Source organism: Rhinatrema bivittatum, chromosome 2 (assembly GCF_901001135.1).
Source record: "Rhinatrema bivittatum chromosome 2, aRhiBiv1.1, whole genome shotgun sequence".
Classification (NCBI taxonomy): domain Eukaryota; kingdom Metazoa; phylum Chordata; class Amphibia; order Gymnophiona; family Rhinatrematidae; genus Rhinatrema; species Rhinatrema bivittatum.
The window spans coordinates 293,164,772-293,190,466 of NC_042616.1; the positions used below are offsets into that span (position 1 = coordinate 293,164,772).

General features: G+C 45.5%; 1 protein-coding gene across 2 annotated transcripts in view; it reads right to left on the reverse strand.

The window, feature by feature from the left end:
* Positions 1–25,695, reverse strand: part of PDCD6IP (programmed cell death 6 interacting protein) — a 224,614-nt gene that overhangs the window by 24,959 nt on the left and 173,960 nt on the right. For both annotated transcript variants that reach the window (XM_029589621.1, XM_029589620.1), the window contains exons 13-16: positions 25,002–25,250; positions 10,309–10,443; positions 8,114–8,208; positions 7,211–7,349 (exon numbers count right to left, since the gene is read on the reverse strand). In XM_029589621.1, the coding sequence (XP_029445481.1) occupies positions 7,211–7,349; positions 8,114–8,208; positions 10,309–10,443; positions 25,002–25,250 (618 nt within the window). The remainder of the gene's footprint in view (positions 1–7,210; positions 7,350–8,113; positions 8,209–10,308; positions 10,444–25,001; positions 25,251–25,695) is intronic.

Consider the following 25,695-nt stretch of genomic DNA (forward strand, 5'->3'; position numbering starts at 1 on the left):
ACAAAGGGAATTGAACGCCAAGCCCTTAGTGAGGCCCTGTTGCAGAAAGTCAAGCACCCGAGGAACATGCACCACTAAATGGTCGCAGGAACGCTGATGACACCACGTCTCAAAAAGCTTCCAAACTCTCACATAGGCCATAGAGGTGGCTGGATGTCTCGCCTATAGGAGGATGGAAATGACTTGTTCTGAATAACCCCTCAAGCATAAACACTGCCTCTCAAAAGTCAAGCCACGAGAGAGAAGCGATCCTCCCGATCCGAAAATATGGGCCCCTGAAGGAGCAGATGCGTTAGATGAGCCACCTGAAGTGGACCCTCTAGAGCCAAGCGTACCAGATCCGCGAACCACGGACGACGTGGCCACTCCGGCGCCACCAGAATCACCCTTCCCGGGTGCCACTCTATGTGACAGAGAAGCCGACCTATGAGGGGCCAGGGCGGGAAGGCATACAGCAGAATCCCCATGGGTCAAGGACACACGAGAGCATCAGTGCCCACCAAGCATTGTTCTCGGCAACATCTGCGGAAAAAAAAACAAACAACTTTTTGCATTCGCCTGCATTGCCATCAAATCCAGCTGAGGAGTTCCCCATCTGTCACAAATGAGATTCCACGCCTCGAGAGATAGTTCCCATTCCCCTGGGTCTAGTCGCTGACGGCTGAGATAATCGGCTTGCACATTCTCTACTCCCACGACATGGGATACGGCAATGCCCTCGAGATGGCACTCCGCCCAGGTGAACAGAAGACGTGCCTCCAGTGCTATTGGTGGGACTTGAGTCCCGCCTTGCCGGTTGATGTATGCCACCGTTGTCGCATCGTCCGAGAAGACTCACACCATTCCGCCCTGGATCCAGGGAAGAAACGCCCACAGGGCCAGATATATAGCCCTGGTTTCGAGCCGGTTTATGGACCAGGATCTTTCCATCGCCGACCAGAGTCCTTGGGTGGACCTGTCTGCACACACCGCCCCCCCAACCTGAGAGGCTGGCATCGGTGGAGATTATCAGCCAATTCGGAGTGTCCAAATCCACCCCAGTTCCAGATTGTCCAGTGACAGCCACCATGACAGACTGGTTCTGGATTCCAGAAGTAGAGGCATTAATAGATGGAATTGCTCCGACACTGGGCTCCAGTGAGACAAAAGTGCACGCTGTAAAGGTCTTAAGTGAGCGAACGCCCAAGGAACCAAGTCCAAGTCCGAAGCCATGGAGCCCAGGACCTGAAGATGATGCCACACTGTGGGACTGTTCCTTCAACTTCCTTATTCGGTCCGCTGCTAGAAACACTTTGCCCAGCAAGATACCGAATTGTGCTCCAAGATAAATCAACTTCTGAGTGGGTTCCAAGTGACTCTTCTGCACATAGACTACCCAACCTAGGGATCGCAATGTGAACATCACCGTGTGCACTGATCTCTCACAGTCCTCCCGAGACTTTGCACGAATCAACCAGTCATCCAGGTAGGGGTGGACAAAGATTCCCTTCTGACGAAGGAAGGCCGCCACCACCATCACCTTGGTGAACGTGCGAGAAGCTGTTGCGAGACCAAATGGGAAGGCTCGAAATTGGAAGTGTCGTTCCAAGACCTTGAACCGCAGAAACCTCTGGTGATTCAGCCGGATTGGAATGTGTAAATATGCCTCCGTAAAGTCCAGAGAAGCAAGATACTCCCCTTTTCGAACCGCGGCCATCATTGTCCTCAGGGTTTCCATACGAAAGGGAGGAACCCGAAGGCAACGGTTCACCTCCTGCAGATCGAGGATGGGCTAAAACATACCCTCCCTTCTTGGGGACCACAAAGTACACGGAGTACCGACCTCGGCCCTGTTGAGCCTCCGGAACTGGGACAATAGGTTTGAGCTTGAGAAGTCATTGTAGAGTCACCCGGACTGCCTCTCGCTTGACACTTGAGGCAACTCAAGACTCCACAAAAACTTTCCGGACCGGGGGCAAGAACTCCAGTGCATACCCATCTTTGATCGCTTCTAAGACCCAGCAGTCTGATGTAATTCTTGCCCATTCCGTGTAAAAGTTGGATAATCTGCCTCCAACAGCTTCGACGACAGAATGGGTGCTCGTGGCTTCATTGGGGATTTTTTATTACTTCCTGCACCAAGATGTCCCGAATCTCTTCCGGGCCGGCGACCCCCTCAAAAGGACTGCAGACGCCCCGAAGCAGGTTTAGAAGCAGGAGGTGCGGAGTATCTACCCGCTCTGAAGCGGCGAGAGTCCTGAAACCTAGCTCGAGGAGGGAAGACTTTTAGAAGATCTATCTTCCGGCAACCGATTGCCCTTGGCAAGCAGCTTTACTAGCTGATCCAGATCCTCCCCAAACAGGAGCTTGCCCTTAAAGGGGAGATTACAAAGCTGGGACTTGGAGGACAAATCTGCCACCCAATTTCGCAGCCAGAGGAGATGCCGTGCTGACACCAAGGACACCATACCTCTCGCAGAGGTCCTCACCAGATCATACAAAGCATCTGCAACATAAGCAATGCCTGCTTCTAGGCGGGCGGACTGCAGAGCCCCACTGTCGCTCGTACCGGCCCTGGCAGCCGACTCCTGGACCCAGCACAGACAGGCCCTCTGCATGAGGCTAGTGCAAACCGCCATCCGAAGGCTTAGCGCAGCAACCTCGAATGCTCACTTCAACTGGATCCCCAGCTTGCGGTCCTGCATATCCTTAAGGGCAGCCACCCCAGCAACCGGGACAGTGGTCTTTTTCGTGACTGCAGAGACCGCGGCGTCCACCTTTGGAATCTTCAGTAAATCCAAAACAGACGATAACGGGTACAGTTTCGCCATAGCTCTGCCCACCTTCAAGCCGGAGTCTCCCACTAGTTTGCGAATCTTCTTAGACAGAGGAAAAGATGTTGTGGGACCTCTAATGCCGTTGAGGACTGGATTGATGCCCTCGTTGTCAGACTCTTGAGAAACCTTAAGTCCCAGAACTTCAAGGACCTGGGGAATAAGGGGTCTTAACTTATCCCGCTTGAATAAACGCACCACGCTGGGGTCATCCCCCTCCGCAGGAGGGTCATCGGGCTCATCCGGATCATCAGTATCCACATCAGCCGGATCCGGCCATGGGTCGGATCTGCCGCCCCCTACTACCCCCAGAAGCCGGTGCCCCACACCCTGGATCGGATCTCGTGTACCCTGGGGAGAATCCCCTGTGGGGTGAGCCTGATCAGAGAGGCGCTGACGACGGTCCATACCCCGACCTCTTTTCTCAGGTGGGTCCGAACCTGCCCCCAGGAGACCGGGCCGCTTTTCCGCTGAGCATTTCCTTGCCAGGAAAGCCTGGTGCATAAGGAGGACAAATTCTGGGGAAATCCCCTCCAGGTCCCCCTCCCCCACTGGAGAGTCAGCTGGGGTGATATATTCAGTTCCCCCGGTGAGGTCTTCCCTCACTGGGGCTAGAACAGGTGGAGAATCCTCTTCCCGCGAAGCCGAAGGTGAGACAGACGTTCCCCTCCCTGAGGGAGGAGGCAAGAAGCCCTGAAGACCCCTCTAACCTCGGGGCACACGCTGCACATAAGGAGGCCGTGTGCCCCACACGCGCGGCAGGCCTGCGATTCTGTTTTCGGTCCCATACGCAGCAGCAAGCTGATAAGTCTGAAGTGAAATAGAAAAGGGCGCGAATTAAAAAAAAGAAATGCTCGGAGCAGCAACACGGAGAAAATTTCACAGTCAGGCAGGACCAGAAAAAACAAACTTTTCGTGCTGCGGACTAAGACTACCGGCTGAGGAGAAAAAAAAAACACACGTGCAGCCGTACCGTGGGAAAGGAGCCTGTCTATAGTGAAATCGCAAGGCCCCCAAGCAGGGAAGCGGCAAGTAAACGAGGCACATGGAGAAAAACTCACCCTTGCCCTCAGAAAACGACCCAGAGCCCTGGGAGCTGAGGGGAACACTGCCGACAGCTTCCCCGGCCGGCCTTAAAAGACCAGGTCCCTCCTGCACCTCTCCTTACCTCAGCACTGAAGACTGTCAGTCAGCCGCAGTAAAAACAGCTCTTTTTTTTTTTTTTTTTTTTTTTTTAAATTAAACTTTACCAAGACACAGAGAAAAGCTGTTGCAGGAGACAAGGGAGCAGCTGTAGCAGAGACAGTGGTGACTAGCCATGAGCCCCTGGTCGTCAGACACCGAGCTGTGGCGGGCAAAACCCTGACAGGAATATCATTAACTGCCAGAGAATACAGCTGATTATGACATTACTTTCATTTGATTGGCTGGAGCTGGTTTGTTATATTTCATCCCAAACGAAGAGTAGTGCTAAAAGTCCTAAAAGCAAACTTATGTATTTAATGCTTTCTGGAAGTTTATGTACATGAATATTTCATGTTAAGTGCCTTCTACTGAGGGATGGCCCACGAAGGCGCCTAACACCTCAGGAAGCGACGTAAACCAAAAAATTAAATTCAAACTAACTAAATAAAAAATATAACTAAAGACTGCAGGTGTGCATCTGTACCACCCGGTGGAGTCAGAGAAATACTGAGTGGCTGCAGGTGGCACTCTCGTTATGTAGCAGTGCCCAAAGTTCTAATTGTTCTGACTCCACCTGCTGGTAGGGATACACAACCCACTTTTCTGGACTGATCTGGGTATGTTCAGGAATTTGGGTTATTCTTCCTTCCCTAGGGTAATACTTTGTACTTGTCCATTTTAAATTTCCTCTGCCATTTGCATGCCCAGTCTCTCAGTTTTGCAAGGTCCTCTTGCGGTTTTAACAAGTCTATCCCCCCCCCCCCCCCTTCCATCCCTCATTCTAGGGCTTCTCTTCCATTCAAAGAGGCCTGCCTCCTGTGCATGGAAACCCTGGAGGTTATTTAAATGTCTCATATCTCTCTCTCTCTTGCATTTCCTGTATACAGATTTCGATCTTTAAGTCTAATTCCATAGGCATTCCAGGTGCCAGTCTTTTTAAGAGACTTACAGCTTATTTTAGAATTAGTGTTATGTAGTACTTGACTGTAATATACAATCTTCTCCAAAGACTGCTAATGGCTACATTTATAGAAAAAAGGCACTTAACATGAAATATTCATTTACATAAACTTCCAGAAAGCATTAAATACATGTTTGCTTTTAGGACTTTTAGCACTACTCTTCATTTGGGATGAAATATAACAAACCAGCTCCAGCCAATCAAATGAAAGTGATATCATAATCAGCTGTATTCTCAGGCAGTTAATGACATCACAGATACTGACCATTATAGGCAAGTCATTGCATGCTAACATACCTTTCCAAACATGAGGTTGATATTCAAGACCTTAGTGCACCTAACCTTTCAAATTATGTGCACAAAATCAGAGTTTCAAAATTTTACCCCCATTGCATACCATATTTTCTAGACTATAAATCACACCCTGCTATAAATAGGAATGATGCTGAAAAAGTTAGCTGACAGATTGCACCGGTGTATAAGTCGCACCTTTTCGTCATGTGTGCGACAGAGACAGCAGCTGGAGGAGCATGTGCAATAGGCGGGTGAACATGCCACTGACAGCTGAGTTCGGGAGGCTGCATGGAGGGAATGGTAAGGAATTGCTGCTCGACTAAGACAGACTGGCTGGAGAAGCATACGTAATAAGTGGGTGGTGAACGCATTGCTGACAGTTGAGTTTGGGAGGCTGCAAGGAGGGAACGGTAAGGAAATGTTGTGAGAAAGAAAACCAGCATATAGGTCGCACAGGTTTATAAGTCGCTCCAATGAAAACTGGGGGAAAAATGCAACTTATACACTTGAAAATACAGTAAATTATGTGAGTGCAAAAATTATCCAGACGAGAAAGGACAACAGTGGAGGTCGGACAATTGCTTGGAGGTAGTGGAATATAAAAATCTGTAAATAAATTGAGGGAAGGGCTAAATATTAGCCAGTGAGTGTACACATTGAGTACTCTCCAGTATACAAAGAAATCTGGGTGGTAAAACAGTTGTCCTAACTCTACCAGAATATATTTAGCAGCAGACTTGTGCATGTAAGTCCCATAGAATATCAGGGAAAGTTATGTATGTAACATTCCCCTAATATTTTTGACACTCGCCAGCTTACTGAAAATTGATCTCAATGCTATTTATGTATTAAACAAAGCATTAATGGTTTTATATTAAAAATACGGTTAATTTGCAATCTGTGAAAGAGGTTTATCAATATTTAATGTGGTTTTGTCATGCACAAATCACAGAAATTCCATCAATAAGTAAGAATAAAATCTTGTATGTGCAACCATGTTTTGTTTCTGTTTAGCAAGAAATTCTATGTTAAAGACGGTATTAGCAAGAATGATTTAAAAAGTACAATTTCTTTTTGAAATGCTATTGCCTTGCAGAGGTTTTCTACCTTCCTCTGAGCATTCTTTAAAGCTATGACATCAGAATCACTATATTTATTTTGTCATGAAAACCGTGTCTGCACTACCATACATGTAAAACAACCCGCTACCTAGGATGGCAAAATCTTTCCATCTCAGTGTACTTTTGTCATCCCCTTTTCTCCATGTCTCTTCATGAACAGCCTCCCAGCCTTTAATCCCTTCTGCTGCAGGCCTTCAAACCGGTCTTCACTTTATCACCCCCTCAGTTTGACAGTCCCATTCCTCCCATCTGAGCAGGCTTCCTGCCCAAACACATGCCAGAGGAGACAGGGACTATTTGCTCACAGTTCTCACAATCAGGACCAGATTGCCACAGTCAACGATGGTAATGCTGCTAATAGCTGCCAAATTCTGTAGGATATGCTTTATTTGATTTATGTATACCGACATTCAGTAATTAAAATTAATTGTGCATGGATAAGGTTGCAAGAAGACAGAGGATTTGAAGATGTATATAAGACAGGAAAAGCAGAAATTGAGAGAGGGAATCATACTTTGTATCTGCTTAGAATGGGCAAAAAACCTAGTGCTGACCGTGCTTGTAAAGGCAGAAACTGATCTTTCAGCCCTGCCTTGTCAGACAGGAGCTGAAAGTGACATACAAGCTAGACACACTGTTCAGCTTTTTCCTCATAGCCCTCTTTCTCCTGCAATGCCAAGATTGTGATAAAAGTCTACCGAGGGCAGGCTGAGAAGAAAGAGTTACAATCTGTATGCACTAAACATATTGCATATTACTAACAATTAAGCAGTAGCAGGAGGATTATTTTTAGGTTTAAAAAACACCAGCTGATTTTCTTTACTTTCTGTACTTACAAGCACAGTCCTAGGTGCAGGGATTGGTGTTGTGGATGCTGCACTGGGAGCTGGTACATTCCCACTTCCTGAGGCAGACTGGTATGCAGGAGGAATAGAAGGAGCGCTGGGTTCTCTTGCGATGCTTTGCTGCAAGTCCCTTAAAATCAAAATGGGTGAAATTTTATTTTAGTTTAACAGGACAAACAAATTAGAAATCAGCATTATGATGTCCTCACTATCTCTCTCTTCACAGAAATCATTGCACTGAAGTCAGATAATAATGTTCCCTGCCTGTGGTTGCTGGTGATGGTCTTTCTGTACCCAAGGCAACAGGAAATAGGACCATTACTAATGTTAGGGTGCTTTGAAAAGTTTTCCTATGAAACTATCAACGCACAGTGAAAATTAAACTAATTAGACTTGCAGAATTATTGAAGGTTGCTGACATGCCAAAATATGCTGAAATGCTAAAATGTAAGTCAAAAGTCAAAAAGTATGTTGAGTTTAAACTTAAGTTTCATCCTACCTTCTGTGCTCAATTTCACATGACCTACAAGAATCCATCCCAGCTCATTAATATATATGAGATAAAATACCACTAACTATTAAAAGAATGTTGAGTTAATGTCACCCAATTAGAAAAATGTTATGAAAACTACATACCAATGAGCTAATTTTAAACTGGATTTAACCTATTGTGTAAACAATGCTCTCCGAGACTGCTTCTGAATTGCCACTATGAAATGTTTATTTCAGTTAAACCACAACACTAGTGGACCTTTACTTTACAATTTAAATTTATTCTTTAATACTAGGGAAAAGTGAACAGATGGATAATCAGAGACAGCAATACTTTCACTAATACCAGGCTCCCTCCATTCAGTAGGTTTGTAGTATATATTTCAAATTCAGGCATCTTACTTCAAAAGTTCATCTCTTTCCGTCTTGCGTGCAAAAACAATGTCGCTGCATTTGTTTTGGAACTTCAGCAGGATTTCTGTCAGGTCATTGTAAAACTATCAGCAAATAAAAGACATGAAAATGATTTACTGTCATGGTTTTATAGCTTTTTTCATTTTTTGGACTAGAAAAGCTGATCTGTATGACTAATGTTGTTTAAAGCAGCAGTGCCTCTTCCTCACTCAATTTTCAACAAATCTGAATAAGGAATATAGTAGTTTCCTATCTAAATAACTCAACCAATTCTTTTAGATCAAAATTTCTCAGAAAAAGTATGACCCAGTTTAAAACTGGCCATGAATGCAAACCTCAAACATTTTGCCTTTCTTTTTGCACTACAGAATGTCTGCTGGCACAGGATAAACAGTAAGGATGAGGAGAGAGGTCTCTGGATACTGGCCAGAAACAGAAACTTGTCAACTTCAGACCTTTGCAAAACATATTGCAAAAAATAGCATACCCCAAAGTTAAAAATGAAAATACAGAGAGAAGTAGAAAAATTAAAAAAAAAAGTTTAAAGCCAAAATATTTCCAGAGAAGAGGAAAAATTAGTTTCTTTAAGTCTCTGGATAATTTTTCCCAATCTAAATCCTGGAGGAACACCGAACCAGTCAGGTTTTCAGGATAGCCAGAATGAATATGCATGAAAAAAAATGAGCACACATTGGAGACCTAATGCATTCAAATCTATTTCAAGCATATTCAGAGGTATCCTGAAAACCAGACCAGGTAGGTGGCCACCAAGACAGGGTTGGGAGTTCCAAAGAGTTTTCATTGTCCCACTAAACTACTCATAATGTATATTGTACATCGCTTAGAAAGATTTTTTTTCTTTTTATCAGCTGGAGATTAAGAAATAATTTTTAAATAGCTAAATGGCTGCTCTCTTCACTGCATGTCCTGAAGAAAAAATAATCCACAGATAAGGTGGTTGCATGCAGAACTATAAATATATTTAAAAATATCTTCTTTGAATGAGCCCCAGGTGCTGAGCACTTTTCTTTCCTTGCACACGATGGTCCCCAATGAATAAAAACAAATTTTGGTGATGACAATTAGTCTGATAAGATTAAATACACTTAAAGCAAAGCATATGATCTTATTGATGCACTAAGTAGTGGCTGCTGAATATGCACCTACGATCAGCAGCCGCTGCTTAGCTGCCTAAGTTGTGGGCGTGTAGGAGGCGGATTGGAGGCAGAGCAAGTTAGCCATGTAAGTTATGCGGCTAACTACCAATATTCTGTCTTAGCAGGTCTAACTTAGCTGGTTATAACTTATATGTCTAAGCTCGGATATATAACTGGATATTCAGCAGCATTGCCATACCACTGAATATATCTTGTAACTTAGATGGATAAGTTATATCTGGCTAACTTAAATGACCAGCTTTCAATACGGACTTCCAAATCTCCAATATATTATGACATCAATGATGTAAAGAAATAGGAGGTTCATATTCAGAAAGCCAGCAAGCAAGAAAGTTATCTGTATAATTTTACTCGCATATTCAGCGGAACAGAACCTGATCTGTTCCACTGAATATAGCTGAATAAAATCCAAGTTATCCAGTTAAAATTATCTAGATAACTTTAGAACTGCTCTCCAGCATCACCAAACTTACCAGGATAACAATGAATATCTGCATTATTTGGCTAAGTTATCCAAGTTAGGCCCACCCCAGAATGCCTGCAAGTTAACCAAGTAAGTTTTATCCAGCTTAAAAAAAAAAAAAAAAAAATCTTACTCGGATAAATCTGCAATGGTCAGCACAGCAGGATATTCAAATCCTGTCGTTTGTCCGGCTAAGTCCTGAACTTAGCCGGACAAACCCTTTGAATATGGTCCTCTGGCAGACCTAAGGATGACAGAAAAAGGAAGGGAACTGGAACCATGGGGAGGGAGAGAAAAAAAAAAGACCACATGGGAACAGAGACAGAAGTTGAGTAAACAGAAAAGACTAAGGAAAAAAACAGGGAAAGAGTTGGAGAAACACAAGAATTAAAAAAAGGCCAATTCAGACATTACTTTTGGCTTTTTTTTTTATCACCTTTCACATTAGCAATTCAGACTACAAATAATGTATTGAATGTGATGGATAGTACAGCTTCATTTTGTTCTCTCAATCTTTCACCCTTATAGGAATATTCCCATACCTTAGTGCCTTCTTTCAAGTTTTTTACGAGTTCCACGTAGTTGTCATGTGCCGTAGCCAAGTTTTTCAACATCTCCTCTCTTAAATTTGCTTCACTGTTTGACTGTTTCATCTTGGAGAACTCCTGATGTGAAACCTGGAAAGTAGAAGTATAAGAGGCAAAGTCTGGCAATAGTTTTCTTCTTTCTTATCTAATCAAGTCCAACAAGCATCCATGGGTCAGTTTTACTCAGCGCTTTGGGGGTTGACAAGTTAAGCAGAATGACAAAAATAACCTGAAGTTATTTAATGTTATTATGTTTCCTTTATGTAAGATAAGATTGGCAGGCTTACATATCCATCTGTTTGCAGATGATGTGTAAATTTATTTTAATGTAGAAAAAGAGGTTATGGAAGAGATGGGGAAACTATAGCATGGATTGGATAAGGCGGAATTTTGGTTGAAAATGAATAGGCTCAAGCTAAATACGAAATATGAGTAAACAAGAAATTTTCTAGATGGACTTCTGACATGAAGTCCATCTAGAAATCTGACATGAAGTCCATCTAGAAATCGCCCAAATCTACCAGACACATCACACTAAGAGATCGGGCATTCTCGACAGCCATTCCACCGTTATGGAACTCCATCCCCTCAAACCTCAGACTGGAAACATGCATCTCAACCTTCAAAAAAAGACTAAAGACATGGATATTCACACAAGCATTCCCGGACTCAAACTGATCTATTTCATCCATACCAATCCCTACCTTCACCTACACCATGATTAACCATCTCCGCTATCGTTTATATGTTTGAATTAATGACCTGTCCTTTCTCTTCTTCCTCTGCCAAGTTCTAATCACCCTGTTATATGTAACTGCCTTTTTCTGCACCATTGTTTTAGTTTATGTTTACGATACACCCTTGTTTTATGTGAACCAGCATGATGGGACTGCGTTCTCGAATGCCGGTATATAAAAACCCGAAATAAATAAATAAATAAAAATGAACTGTACGATTCCATTATACCTTTATAGCAGGCTCTATCAGATAGACTTGAACACAAATTTGCTGTGCCATAACATACAAAACAACAATCTCAGTCACAGAGCCAGTCCTTGAAAACAGCCTTTATAATGGAAGGCTTCCATCTGGGCTACAAGTATTTTGCACTCCTACATTAACAAGATATAATAATAATTTGAAATACAAATTGTTAAAGGATCCAAGTCTTGCCAGTGATAGCTTTGATTTTTTTTTTTTTTTTTAAATAATTGTGTCATGCCCGTCAATGGCTTTGCCATCTGTCAATTATAAAATATGTATTTATACATATTCACATATACAGATGCACATCGGTAATATGTTCCCTAATCATTTAAGATTTTGGGTTTCTTTTTCTTTTTTTTTAATTAAAATTTTATTAAAGAGTTTTGTAAACAAAACATGTGTCCATTCTTACCCAACATCGTTGCATATTATTTCAAAATAGCACAATTCATATTCTCTCTCTCACAGCTCATCTCCTACTTTCCATAGGCTAGATCTCACGATCATATTTTGCATCCTCAGAGAACAGTATCAGAAGTGCAATGTGAAATATGGATGAGCAACTCTTATGCCTATCCAAAGCATTCTCTTCCTCATCCAGGTCTTTTTCCCCTCCATTTAATATACGGTTGCCAAATCTTCTGAAACTTATGAACAGTATCATATTTATAGGCTGTTAACTCTCCCATGAGAAACACCTTCTCCTTGTGGGACCGCAGCTGCTCTACTGAAGGTGCATCTACTGTCTGCCACCTGAATGCCAATTCACATCTAGCTGCAATAATTATCTGCAGCACAAGATGTTGAGAATGATCTGCTAAATCATCTAGGAGCGAATTAAGCAGTAGCATTTTAGGATCTTTAAGAATTCCAATTCCTGTAACATCTAGGATACATTTTGGTATCATATCCCAAGAATTTTGAGCCATTGGCCATTCCCACTGGATAAGAAAAAAAGATCCTGCATCTCCAACATTCCCTCCAGCATAGATTGGACAAAGAGGGATATATTCTATGCAGTTTAATCGGGGTCAAATACCATCGATAGAGTACCTTGTACCCATTTTCCACTATTTGAGATGAGAGAGAGCTTTTACCCATGGACCAAAAGCAGTGGTCCCAAAAGGTTTCTTCCAGAAGTTCTCCTTGGTCCTCTCCCATGCAACCAAGTGGTTAGGCTTCTCTTAACTCCCCATTCAATAAAGCATAAAGCTTGGAGATGATCTAGTGAGCTTGTCTGCCCCCTCACAAATTTCGAGCAAAGTTTTCCCGTGGATGAACGCAGTGACTATGTCTTTCTTGCGTATATATGACATCAGTTGTATATATATAAGTCTACCTGCTTCCTTTATGGGGTATTGCAGCAGACTGACATCAAAAGGATTTATTCTCCTCCCATCCCAGGCCAGTTCCGGTCTAACCAGCCCTAGAAGCTTGCCATCTTTTGCTGCAGGCCCTTGAATTCCCTGGAGGAAACTCTTTTGTATATAAAAAGGTGGTATGAAAATAATACAGTTCTCCCACTAATCTGGGTCTCCCATTTCTTCCATACATCTAGCATTAGTTTAATAAAAGGAAAACACTCTCCTGGTTCATATCCCAACCCCTTAGTTGCCCACACTCCTAGCCAGTGGGATATCACCTATTACTTCTTGTTCAATCTGAACTCACGGTTTAAGCTCAGATGTTTTATGCCATTCAATCATGGCTCTGAATTGGGATGCCACATAGTACCAGAGAAGATTCGGTACCCCAGCTCTCTCTGTAGTTTGGGGTCAAATAGAACACTTTTTGCAATCTGCAGGGGTCTTCATTTCCATATAAAACTGAAAATCTTCTCCTATTGCTTCAGAATCCAGTGCCAAAGTCTGAAACACATAGCAAAAGTCTCGGTAGTCCTGCAGACACTCTGCCTAACCAAGTTAAAAACGTGACCTCTCCCATTATCCCAGATCTTGTAAAATAGCTGCAATAAGGGGTTAACTACTAATCACTTGTAAATTATATAATACAACCACTTCAGCCCCAAGGTCACCTGCCTGGAATCATCCTGGTCTCCCTGATAAGGAAATTCCTAATATCCCAATAAACCTACTCCCCCCAACAATGCTGTAGTACCCCCCCCCCCCCTTAGAATTCCTCCACAACCTCCCCCCTGGAGTTTCTCCTTCATGAAGAATGACATTCTCTGGTCCAATGCCCACCGCCTGAACAACCATAGCACTAAACAAAACTAAAAGGCCATCAGAATCCATCTAATATTTAAACTCCCTCCTAGCAATCCGAAAAAGCTTCTCTTTAGTGATTTAACTGCCTTACCTAGCCAGGTCAAGAGTATGGCAGCAGGCACTTCAATTACTCAATCAAGGATATGCTGCCTTTGAAAACTACGATGAGCCACTCTATTGCATGGGCAATCTCTTGCCCCCACTGGTCACTGCCATTTTGGTGGTGCTTCCTTTCGCAGTGCAGCTGGGCCTGATTTCATCAAATTCGCATCTGATGCTGTAAATAGGTCTGTCTTGCAGAATCTGGGCTCTTCTGTTACTGTCCTAACACAGGGTGACCCTCCAGTTATTGTAAAGCTGAATCCGAAGGGAAACATCCAACGATATTTAATATTCCCTTTCCATAGCGCTATTACAATCTCTTTAAACTCCCACCTTTTGTGGAAGGTGATTGGTGAAAGATCTTGAAATATTTCCAACTTACGTCCTTTTCCCATTCAATCTGGCCCATTTTTCTGGATTGCAATGCTATCCTTTCCTTGAGTACAAAGCTGTGAAGGCATACCATGATGTCTTGTGTGAGGTTGCCTTGTTGGGGCCCCTGGCCCGGTGCACTCTAATTTAATGGACAACAGCTCCGCAGCATATTCGGCTGCTCCCACCACTGCTATACAAAAGCTATTATTTGGAAGCAGTCCCCCCAGATTCCGGACCTTCTGGAACATCTTGTACTTTCAAGTTGCAGAGGTGAGACTTATTTTCTAGGTCTTCTAGTCACTTCTGCAGATCGCCATTAGACTTAGCCAGTGTGTCCAGTACCTCTCTCCCCATGAAGGAAAAGTGCCTCAAATCCACAGATTTTTCTTTTGGGCCATTCTCAGGTGAGTGCTGATTCCTGCTGTCAGCTACAAGGTATAGGGTGGTGAATCCGCTGTTTTTTAGCTGTATGCTGATTCAGGCTGGGGCTCGAAGCTCAGGCGGCCATTCACCAAGGTAACTACTTCCTCCAGATTTTAGGTTTCTACACAATAAAACATGTAATGATTCAGATGGACTGAACCAAATCACGGTGAACCTAGAAGATGTGGTAAGCCTGACTGACAAACTGAAGAGTAGTAAATCACCTGGACCGGACAGTATACACCACAGGGTTCTGAAGGAACTAAAAAATGAAATTTCAGACCTATGAGTAAAAATTTGTAACCTGTCATTAAAACCATCCATTGTACCTGAAGACTGGAGGGTGGCTAATGTAACCCCAATATTTAAAAAGGGCTCCAGGGACAATCCAGGAAACTACAGACCAGTTAGCCTGACATCAGTGCCTGGAAAAATAGTGGAAACTGTTCTAAACATGAAAATCACAGAACATACAGAAAGGCATGGTTTAATGAAGCAAAGTCAGCATGGCTTTACCCAAGGCAAGTCTTGCCTCACAAATCTGCTTCACTTTTTTGAAGGAGTTAATAAACATATGGATAAAGGTGAACCGGTATATGTGGTAAATTTAGATTTTCATAAGGCATTTGACAAAGTTCCTCATGAGAGGCTTCTAGGAAAAGTAGAGTGTCATGGGATAGGTGGCGATGTCCTTTTGTGGATTACAAACTGGCTAAAAGACAGGAAACAGTAGGATTAAATGGACAAATTTCTCAGTGGAAGGGAGTGGACAGTGGAGTGCCTCAGGGATTTGTATTGGGACCTGTACTTTTCAATATATTTATAAATGATCTGGAAAGAAATACGACGAGTGAGGTAATCAAATTTGCAGATACAAAATTGTTTAGAGTGGTTAAATCACAAGCAGATTGTGATAAATTGCAGGAAGACCTTGTGAGACTGGAAAATTGGGCATCCAAATCGCAGATGAAATTTAATGTGGATAAGTGCAAGGTGATGCATATAGGGAAAAATAACCCATGCTAAAGTTACACAATGTTGGGTTCCATATTAGAAGCTACCACCCAAGAAAGATCTAGGCATCATAGTGGATAACACATTGAAATCATCGGTTCAGTGTGCTGCGGCAGTCAAGAAAGCAAACAGAATGTTGGGAATTATTAGAAAGGGAATGGTGAATAAAACGGAAGATGTCATAATGCCTTTGTATCGGTCCATGGTGAGACTGCACCTTGAATACTGTGTACAATTCTAGTTGCCGCATCTCAAAAAAGATATAATTGCAATGGAGAAGGTACAGAGAAGGGCGACCAAAATGATAAAGGGAATGGAACAGCTCCCCTATGAGGAAAGGCTGAAGAGGTTAGGGCTGTTCAGCTTGGAGAAGAGACGGCTGAGGGGGATATGATAGAGGTGTTTAAAATCATGAGAGGTCTAGAACGGGTTAATGTGAAACAGTTATTTATTCTTTCGGATAATAGAAAGACTAGGGGACACTCCATGAAGTCAGCATGTGGCACATTTAAAACTAATCGGAGAAAGGTTTTTCACTCAATGCACAATTAAACTCTGGAATTTGTTGCCTGAGGATGTGGTTAGTGCAGTTGGTGTAGCTGTGTTTAAAAAAGGATTGGATAAGTTCTTGGAGGAGAAGTCCATTACCTATTAAGTTGACTTAGAAAATAGCCACTGCTATTACTAACAGCAGCAGCATGGAATAGACTTAATGTTTGGGTACTTGCCAGGTTCTTATGGCCTGGATTGGCCACTGTTGGAAACAGGATGCTGGGTTTGATGGATCCTTAGTCTGACCCAGTATGGCATGTTCTTATGTTCTTATGAAGCAACTTCTGAGCCTATGGGGAGATGGCTAAAAGTCTTCACCACCAAGTTCCAAAACTGGCTCAAGGCTCATCTGCTCAACTGAGGGAGGGAAACATTTTTATTTTTTATTTATTTAGGTTTTTTATATACCGGCGTTCATGATAAAATCACATCATGCCGGTTTACATTCGAACAGGGTGTGCAAAAAATACAATAACTGAAACTAGTGCAGAGGAGTTGCAGTTACAATGAACTAGCAGGCTGACGTTGGTGCAGGACTATATATAGGAGTGATGTTAGCGAGTCAGTGACCTCTGTCTCCATCTGCTGGCAGAACTGCATAACCCACTTGTGTGGACTGACCTGCCTAGATTATAAGGAAACAGAATGCAAGGTCACTGGAGAGGAGGGGTTTCACACAGCTTAGCTGGGAATAACACTGTTCCCAAAGGAAGCCCCTGGTTGCAAGGCTCAGCTCAACTGGGGGAAGAAATCACCAGACTGTCACCCCTGTGGCAGCTCAATTAGGGAAGTCCCAAGACTAATCACCCTAGGAGCCAATCCATCTAAACCTTCCTCTTCACCCTGCCTAAAAACCAGGTCTCAGTTGTAGCATGGAATGCTTATCTACTAGCTGCTGGAGAGAGAGAGAATAATGGCAGGTCAAGTGCAGCACAGAACCCTATAAGATTTTTTTGTTCTCTGTTTTCATCTGCTCGCTATGGGGGGGGGGATGGCGGCATAACCTATGAGTCTGGACTAGTCTGTCTGAATGAAGAGGAACATGACATCTGTCTGATTTTTTTAAACTGCAAATCACCTTGAGATGCAAAACAAATTTAAGTAAATAAATAAAAAAAATAAACAAAGCTATCAATCTCAAGCCTAGCCTTTTACCTCTAGGTCACTGGGTCTAAATCCCAGTTAACATGGCCTATGTAGAATGAAATGGTTGTCTCAGCCCAGTTCCCAATGTCATAGGCAGAAGGGTTCACATCATAGTTGTCAAGTTCCTAAGAACCTGTGGAAACCTCACGTTCCTAAGACCTGTGGAGATCTTGTGACAAGAGCATTATGAAAAAGTTTCCCCAATGGTATACATTGTTAGTATAACAAACCATTTCCCAAAGGCTACAACAAAAAATTGATTTAATATGAACACACCCAAAAGTATCTTTAAATGAGAATCTTTCATAAGCTCCTCAAGATGCCCTAAATTTATCAAAGCTTCAATTACAAAAGCAACGAAGGGAAAACATACAAAAATGTTCAAACAGAGCATGCTTTTATTTTTCTTCCAGCCAAGTGGCTTTCCAAGATGGCTGCTACATGAAAGGAAAGGTCTACAATGAAACTTTGGATATTTGATTGACAGATGCTTTAGCCTATGCAATGTATTACTAGACATAAAAATACAAGTGACACAGACAAGTGAAAACTAGATCTAGTCTGTGTAGGGACAGATACACATGCAGAAGGCTGTGGTGCTTTAGTCAATCTGAAAACTTCCTCAATCCTGCCCATTTGACAACATAGCATATTGGATAAAGGATAATCTCCTTTTCCTTAGTGTAGACAGATGGACTCAGAACAAATGGGATAGTATCCGCCTGCTAGCAGTTGGAGACGGATCTAACGTCAGCACGGGGGTGTATATATCCCACAGGAAGCGTAGCTATTCAGTAATCTTCCTTGCAAAAGCTGTTATAGATGTGTGTACTGACGCTCAGTGAAAAGTGAAACAGGATTCCCCTGACCGATTGACAGTAGCTGGAGACCGCCAGCATTCCCAACCGGAAGGCGTGGACACCTGGTAGAGTGTACGCTCTTATGGAAACAGATGACATGGCTTACCTTGAATCGGTGAAACCCATGTACGCAGGCAGCTGGGCGGGATGCTGAGTCCATCTGTCTACACTAAGGAAAAGGAGATTATCAGGTAGTAATCTCAACATTTCCTGGCGTGTAGCCAGATGGACTCAGGACAAATGGGATGTACAAAAGCTTTACTCCCAGCCTGGGCGGAAGGCTGCCTGAGGCCCATGCAGTACCACCCTTGCAAATGCTGAGTCCTCCCTGGCCTGGACATCCAGACGGTAGAACCTGGAGAAGGTATGGAGGGAGGACCACGTCGCCGCTTTACAGATTTCCGCAGGCGATAGCATCCTGGATTCTGCCCAAGATGCTGCTTGTGCTCTGGAAGAATGAGCCTTGACCTGTAGAGGCGGAGACTTCCCAGCCTCTACGAACGCTGCTTTGACAACTTCTTTAATCCAGCGGGCGATGGTGGGCCGCGAGGCCGCTTCACCTTGCTTCTTCCCGCTGTGCAGGACGAACAGATGGTCCGTCTTTCGTAGGTCTTGTGTGAGCTCCAAATATCTGGGCAGCAGTCTGCCAATGTCAAGATGGCGTAATAAACGCCCTTCTTCAGATTTCTTCAGACCCGTCGTGGTAGGCAAGGATATGGTTTGATTAAGATGAAACTGTGAAACCACCTTAGGCAAAAAGGAGGGAACCGTACGAAGATGGATAGCCTCCGGAGTGATTCTGAGAAAGGGATCACGGCAGGACAATGCTTGTAGCTCTGAGATGCGGCGGGCTGAACATACAGCCAGCAAGAACACAGTCTTCAAGGTTAGAGAACGAAGAGACAGGCCCCGAAGGGGTCGGAAGGTGGATCCGGCGAGGAAATCCAAAACAAGGTTGAGGTTCCACAAAGGCACAGACCACTTCAGTGGCGGACGAATATGCTTGACTCCTTGCAGGAAGCGAGAAACATCTGGGTGCTTGGCAATGGTCTTGCCATCCCTCTTGGGACCATAGCAAGACAGCGCAGCCACCTGAACCTTGATGGAGCTGAGGGACAGACCCTTCCGAAGTCCTTCCTGCAGGAAATCCAACACAATAGGGATTGTGGGTGCATGTGGATTGGTGCCGTGAGTGTCACACCATGCTTCAAATACTCTCCAGATCCGGATGTATGTGAGGGATGTGGAAAACTTGCGAGCTCGGAGGAGGGTATCAATCACGGGCTCCGAGTAACCCCTCTTCCTCAATTGAGCCCTCTCAAGGGCCATACCGTAAGAGAGAATTGAGCCGGATCCTCGTGAAGAATGGGACCGTGATGTAGAAGGTCCCGGAAAGGAGGCAGGGGAAGGGGCTCCCCTGCCAGCAGTCTTCTCATGTCCGCGTACCAGGGTCTTCTTGGCCAGTCTGGCGCCACTAGAAGAACTAGGCCCCGGTGTCTCTGAATCTTGCGGATGATAGCGCCTAGCAGAGGCCACGGAGGAAAGGCGTACAGTAGAGTCCCTGGAGGCCACGGCTGGACCAGGGCATCGATTCCGTGTGAGAACGGGTCGCGCTTGCGGCTGAAGTATCTGGGTACTTGAGCGTTGGACTTGTCCGCCAGTAAATCCATGTCTGGAATTCCCCAATGATCCACAATCATCTGGAAGGCCGTGGGTGAGAGCTGCCACTCTCCCGGATTTAGGCTTTCTCTGCTGAGGAAGTCTGCTGTGGTATTGTCCTTCCCGGCAATATGGACGGCGGAGATGGCCTGAAGATTCACCTCTGCCCAAGCCATCAGAGGGGCGATCTCCAGGGATACCTGTCGGCTTCTGGTTCCGCCCTGACTGTTGATGTATGCCACCGTGGTGGCGTTGTCGGACATCACTCTGACTGCTCTGTTCTTCAGTCTGTGAGCAAATCGAAGGCATGCCAATCGGACTGCCCGGGCCTCTAGACAATTGATGTTCCACGCTGACTCTTCTCTGTTCCACCGCCCTTGTGCGGTGAGTTCTTCGCAGTGTGCTCCCCAGCCGCTCAGGCTGGCATCTGTGGTGAGCAAGATCCACGTGGATGAGGATATCTTCGACCCCCGGCTCATGTTGTTGGACTGCAACCACCACCGTAACTGGGTCTGCACTCTGGCTGGTAGAGGTAGGTGCATGGAGTAGGTCCGTAGAAGGGGGCTCCAGTGAGAGAGCAGGGCGTATTGTAGAGGTCTCATATGGGCCCTCGCCCAAGGTACCACTTCCAGGGTGGATGCCATGAGACCAAGAACCTGCAGATAATCCCAGGCTGTGGGCCGACTGGCTCCCATCAAATACTGGATAGCTGCTGAAGTTTCAACTTTCTCTTGGTGGTGAGACTGACTGTGTCTGCCCGGGTGTTGAACTGTACTCCCAGGTATTCCAGAGACTGGGAAGGCTGTAGGCAGCTCTTGCTGAGGTTGATTACCCAGCCCAGGCTTTCCAGAAGGGCTATCACTCTGTCGGTGGTCCGAAGGCTCTTCTCTCGTGATTTCGCCCTGATCAGCCAGTCGTCTAGGTAGGGATGGACCAGAATTCCTTCCCGCCTGAGTGCCGCCGCTACCACTACTACCACCTTGGTGAATGTCCGTGGTGATGTCGCCAACCCGAAGGGCAGAGCCCGAAACTGGAAGTGGCGGCCTAGAACCTTGAAGCGTAGGTAGCGCTGATGATCCGGATGGATCGGGATATGCAGGTATGCCTCTGACAGGTCTAATGCCGTGAGGAATTCTCCTGGCTGTACTGCGGCTTTGACGGAGCGTAGAGTTTCCATGCGAAACCTCGGTACCCGTAAGTATTGATTGACTTGAGGTCCAGGACAGGCCGAAAGGTACCCCCTTTCTTGGGTACCATGAAATAAATGGAATAATGTCCAGAATTCACTTCCCAGGCAGGTACTGGGATGATGGCTTTCAAGGACAGGAGCCTCGCCAGGGTAGCTTCCAATGCTGCCTTCTTGTGTATGGGACATGAAGATTCCACAAACTTGTCCGGAGGGAGATGATGAAAGTCCAGATAATATCCCTCCCGGATAACGGCGAGGACCCACTGGTCTGATGTAATCTCGACCCATCTGGGGTAGAAGAGGGTTAACCTGCCCCCTATGGCTCCGCCCCCAGATGAATCGGCGGATTCTCATTGGGAGGCGCGGCTGGGACCCGAGCCCGGGCCCGCTCCCCTCTTGCGCTGCTTGATCCGAAAGGACTGATTCCTGGCCGGAGGACGTGGTGCCTGGTAGCGACCCCTGTAAGGAACGAAACGCTGGGAACTCCTGCCCCTGGAGGGCCGTGGAAAAGTGCGCTGGCCCCTTCTGAACCGATCTTCCAGCAATCTGGGCACTGGAGAGGCACCCCATGTACTGGCCAGTTTATCAAGGTCGCTGCCAAATAGAAAAGAGCCCTTGAAGGGCAATCTGGTGAGGCGTGTCTTAGAAGGCGCATCAGCCGACCATCTTTGGATCCAGAGCTGCCTCCTAGCCGCTACGGAGGATGAAATCCCTTTAGCTGTAGTCCGGACCAGGTCAGATGCCGCATCTGTAAGGAACGAAAGAGCGGATTCCATGTCCGCCGCTGGAGCGTTGTTTCTAACCTGTGACAAACAGGCACGCATCACCACCGTGCAGCAGGTGGCGATCCGTAAAGATAAAGCTGCCACCTCAAAGGTCTGTCGCAGAATGGCGTCCAGTCGCCGGTCATGAGGCTCCCTGAGGGCCGTCCCCCCTTCAACTGGAATGGTAGTGCGCTTGACCACAGCGCTAATCAAGGCGTCCACTTGAGGGCACGCTAGCAGGTCCTGGATAGCTGGTGCCAACGGGTACATGCTCTTCAGAGCCCGGCCCCCTTTGAAGGCAGCCGCTGGTGCCGCCCATTCTAAATCAATCAGTTGTTGCGCCGCTTGTAAGAATGGAAAATGGTGGGCTGTAGGACGAAGACCTTCCAGCAGGGGGTTCTGCGCAGAGGGTACCGAAGCGCTGGGACCTGTAATGTCCAATTCCGCCAGACACAGACACCAGGTCGGAGAGATCCTCTTTAGGGAAGAACCGCCTCATGGTTCTATATGGCTCAGTCCCTGGAGGAAGGTCCCCCTCGTCCGGGAGTTCGGACTCATCCTGTGAGACCTCCTGATCTGACTGATCCGGACTGTCCATCGGTGGGAAGTCCTGCTCGCGATAAGGTCGTGAGGGTCCAGGAACCAGATCTGCAGGAGCCGCCACCGCAGCAGCAGGTGCAGCTGCCGCTGCAGGCGCAGCCACCGCAGGGACCACAGGAACAGCAGGAACCGCAGGGCCTGGACAGGAAGCCGTTTGCATCTGTACAAAGGCATGAATTCCCTTACAGAGATCCACCCAGGAAATTGAAGCAGCCTCTAATCGCCGGGGTACAAGCTCCCCGGGATTCCTGATTGGTCGAGACTGCCCCCTAACTCCGGGGTAGCCCCTGGGGAACTGTCCACAAACCGTGGTTGAGACCGGTCCTGGCCCGAGGGTCGCACGGCCCCTTCACATTGGGCACACAGAGAATCTGGCTCATTACTGCGCGTGGCCCTAAGGTGGCATGCAGAGCAGAGGCCAAGGGCTGCAATGCCTGAAGCAGGCGGCGCCGTCGCTGAAGACTCTGCAGTGTTCTGATCCATTGAACAATATGCGCTGAATGCGACAGGCGCTCAATAATAATATGCGGCAGCAATAGGCGCTAAATACAACAGGCGCTCAATAATAATATGCGGCAGCGATAGGCGCTTAATACAACAGGCGCTCAATAATAATATGCGGCAGCGATAGGCGCGTAATACAGCAGGCGCACAGCAACAATATGCGGCAGCAATAGGTGCTTAATACAACCGGCGCTCAACGAGTGCACAGCAATAGGCGGCCAAGAAACCAGGTCACTGGTATGCAATAGGCACACAGCAATATGCAGTTAGCAATATACACACAATGGCCTTCAATAGGCGTTCAGCAATAAGCGGTTAGTCATATACGCTCAAGTGGCATTCAATAGGCTTTCAGCAATAAGCGGTCAGCAATATACGCTCAATTTGCAGTCAATAGGCTTTCAGTAATAAGCGGTCAGCAATATACGCTCAATTTGCATTCAATAGACTTTCAGCAATAAGCGGTCAGCAATATACGCTCAATTTGCAGTCAATAGGCTTTCAGTAATAAGCGGTCAGCAATATACGCTCAATTTGCATTCAATAGACTTTCAGCAATAAGCGGTCAGCAATATACGCTCAATTTGCAGTCAATAGGCTTTCAGTAATAAGCGGTCAGCAATATACGCTCAATTTGCATTCAATAGACTTTCAGCAATAAGCGGTCAGCAATATACGCACAACTGGCATTCAATAGGCTTTCAGCAATATACGCTCAATTTGCAGGCAATAGGCTTTCAGTAATAAGCGGTTAGCAATATGCGCTCAATTTGCATTCAATAAGCTTTCAGCAATAAGCGATCAGCAATATACGCTCAATTAGCAGTCAATAGGCTATCAGCAATAAGCGGTCAGCAATATACGCACAATTGGCATTCAATAGGCTTTCAGTAATAAGCGGTTAGCAATATGCGCTCAATTTGCATTCAATAGGCTTTCAACAATAAGCGGTTAACCATATACGCTTAAATTGCATGCAATAGGCTCTCAGCAATATGCTGCTAGCGATATACGCTCAGTGGCATTCAATAGGCTGGAATTCATAGAAACAAAGCCATAGACGCACAAGGAGGAAGAAAGCCGTGCCTATTACGGGCGCGGAGTACCTGAACAAGGCCCCAAAATGGCGTCCTCCATGGCGTGCCACGCCGCCGATCCTCTGCGCTTCGGAGACCTGTTCAGATATGTACTCCTTACCAGCTTCGGCGCTTCCCGGCTGGAACACAGGCGGCCTCCGGCTGCGGGGGAAGGGACCACCTCACCGCCGCAATTGAGGATTTGCACCCGCTACCTCGTCCACGCCGGGACCGAGGGCCTCGTATGCCTCACCCGAACGTCGCCCGGGGGCTGTGTCACTGCCGCGCTTCGGCAGGACCGAGGACTTCCACCGCCGGGGGAGCACGGCAATCACCCCGGGAGCTCAACTGGGGGAGGAACCCTTGGGTATCTACCGCAGGAGCGCGGGGCTCTAAAGTCGAATAGACAGGAATCTAGAATGAGAAGAAAAGAGAAAAAATTAAAGTAGTCTTGGAAAGCACGCTCAACTAGCGTGCAGGCACTCCAAACTGCTTTGGAGACGGAAATTACTGAATAGCTACGCTTCCTGTGGGGATATATACACCCCCGTGCTGACGTCAGATCCGTCTCCAACTGCTAGCACGCAGATACTATCCCATTTGTTCTGAGTCCATCTGGCTACACGCCAGGAAATATACATTAATAAAATTCCATGAAACTTCCTTATTGCACATTCCTCAAATGAGATACTCCGGGCTTCTCCCTCAAATGCCCTTCTCTCAGTAAACATGTAACAGAAACATCTCTGCCCAAAAAACATTCAGATTTTTGTTGTCCTGAATATTTTTTAAGAAAAAATGTTCTCTACTATTATCATTCCTACAGTACTACTTAGCTATTCAGAGCTAAACACACACTTAAGAGACCACCCGTGTGTCATGTAGTTTACAATCTAGTCCAAGCATAATGTGAAGGTTCCTCACTTGCTGTACACACTGCCATGCCACTGCTGATTTCTGCATCTAGGGATCTCAGGATTTGAACCTGCAACCTTCTAGCTTCCAACCAGGGACACCATCACTGAGTTGAAGCAGAAATACCCTAGCCAAACTAATAGGCACGTATTTAATTTAGCCAAATGATATTACTCCATCCTATCACAGACAACAAAACAAGAGGCTTCCATAGTGTCATGCCCATTCCAGCACCCTTGTGTTGTGTGGTTTACCTGAATGCTGTTGAGGAGCTCCTCTTGCTTTTTCAGGTTCTCCTGCACTTTGTGCATGTGGCTGCCATAGATCCGGTCCAGTTCGGTCACAGAAATGGCTTCCTCATTTATTGCACCATCTTGTGCCAGTGCAGTCAGAAATTTGCTGGTCATGTCAAAATTCACAGACTTAATGTCATTCTCCAGCTCCTCTCGTTCCTTCTTCACCTTAGCTTGGCTGGCCAGCAAAGACTTCAGGACACCAACAACCTTCATCCACAGGAAGAGAGAAGGGACAAGATAAAATGAAAACAGTAAATATAATTTAAGAACATTTTGAAGATATACATTTCTCCTAATATTGTCTCTTTACCCTGATCACAGTTCAGAATAGATGTATTACCCCATCTAGTTGTTGCTGTTTTATCATAAGAAAAATTAACCAAACAAGCAAAAAAGAAAACAGCTGAGATGAGGAAGAGACCTTATAAAATGTATATAATGCTTAAGGGCCCTGAAAAGCACTGAAAATTCTGCATGCTGAACTGATCTCAGTATCTACTGTTAACATTCATCCCTATTGCAATGCCGTGCACTGCTAACCATAAAGCATTTAGTGTGGCAAAACACTCCAGCATCAAGAATTTAAATTTCTTTTAAGACCATCAATGACGCCTGCACAAGCTTACTGCATTACATGTAGCACACAGAAAAT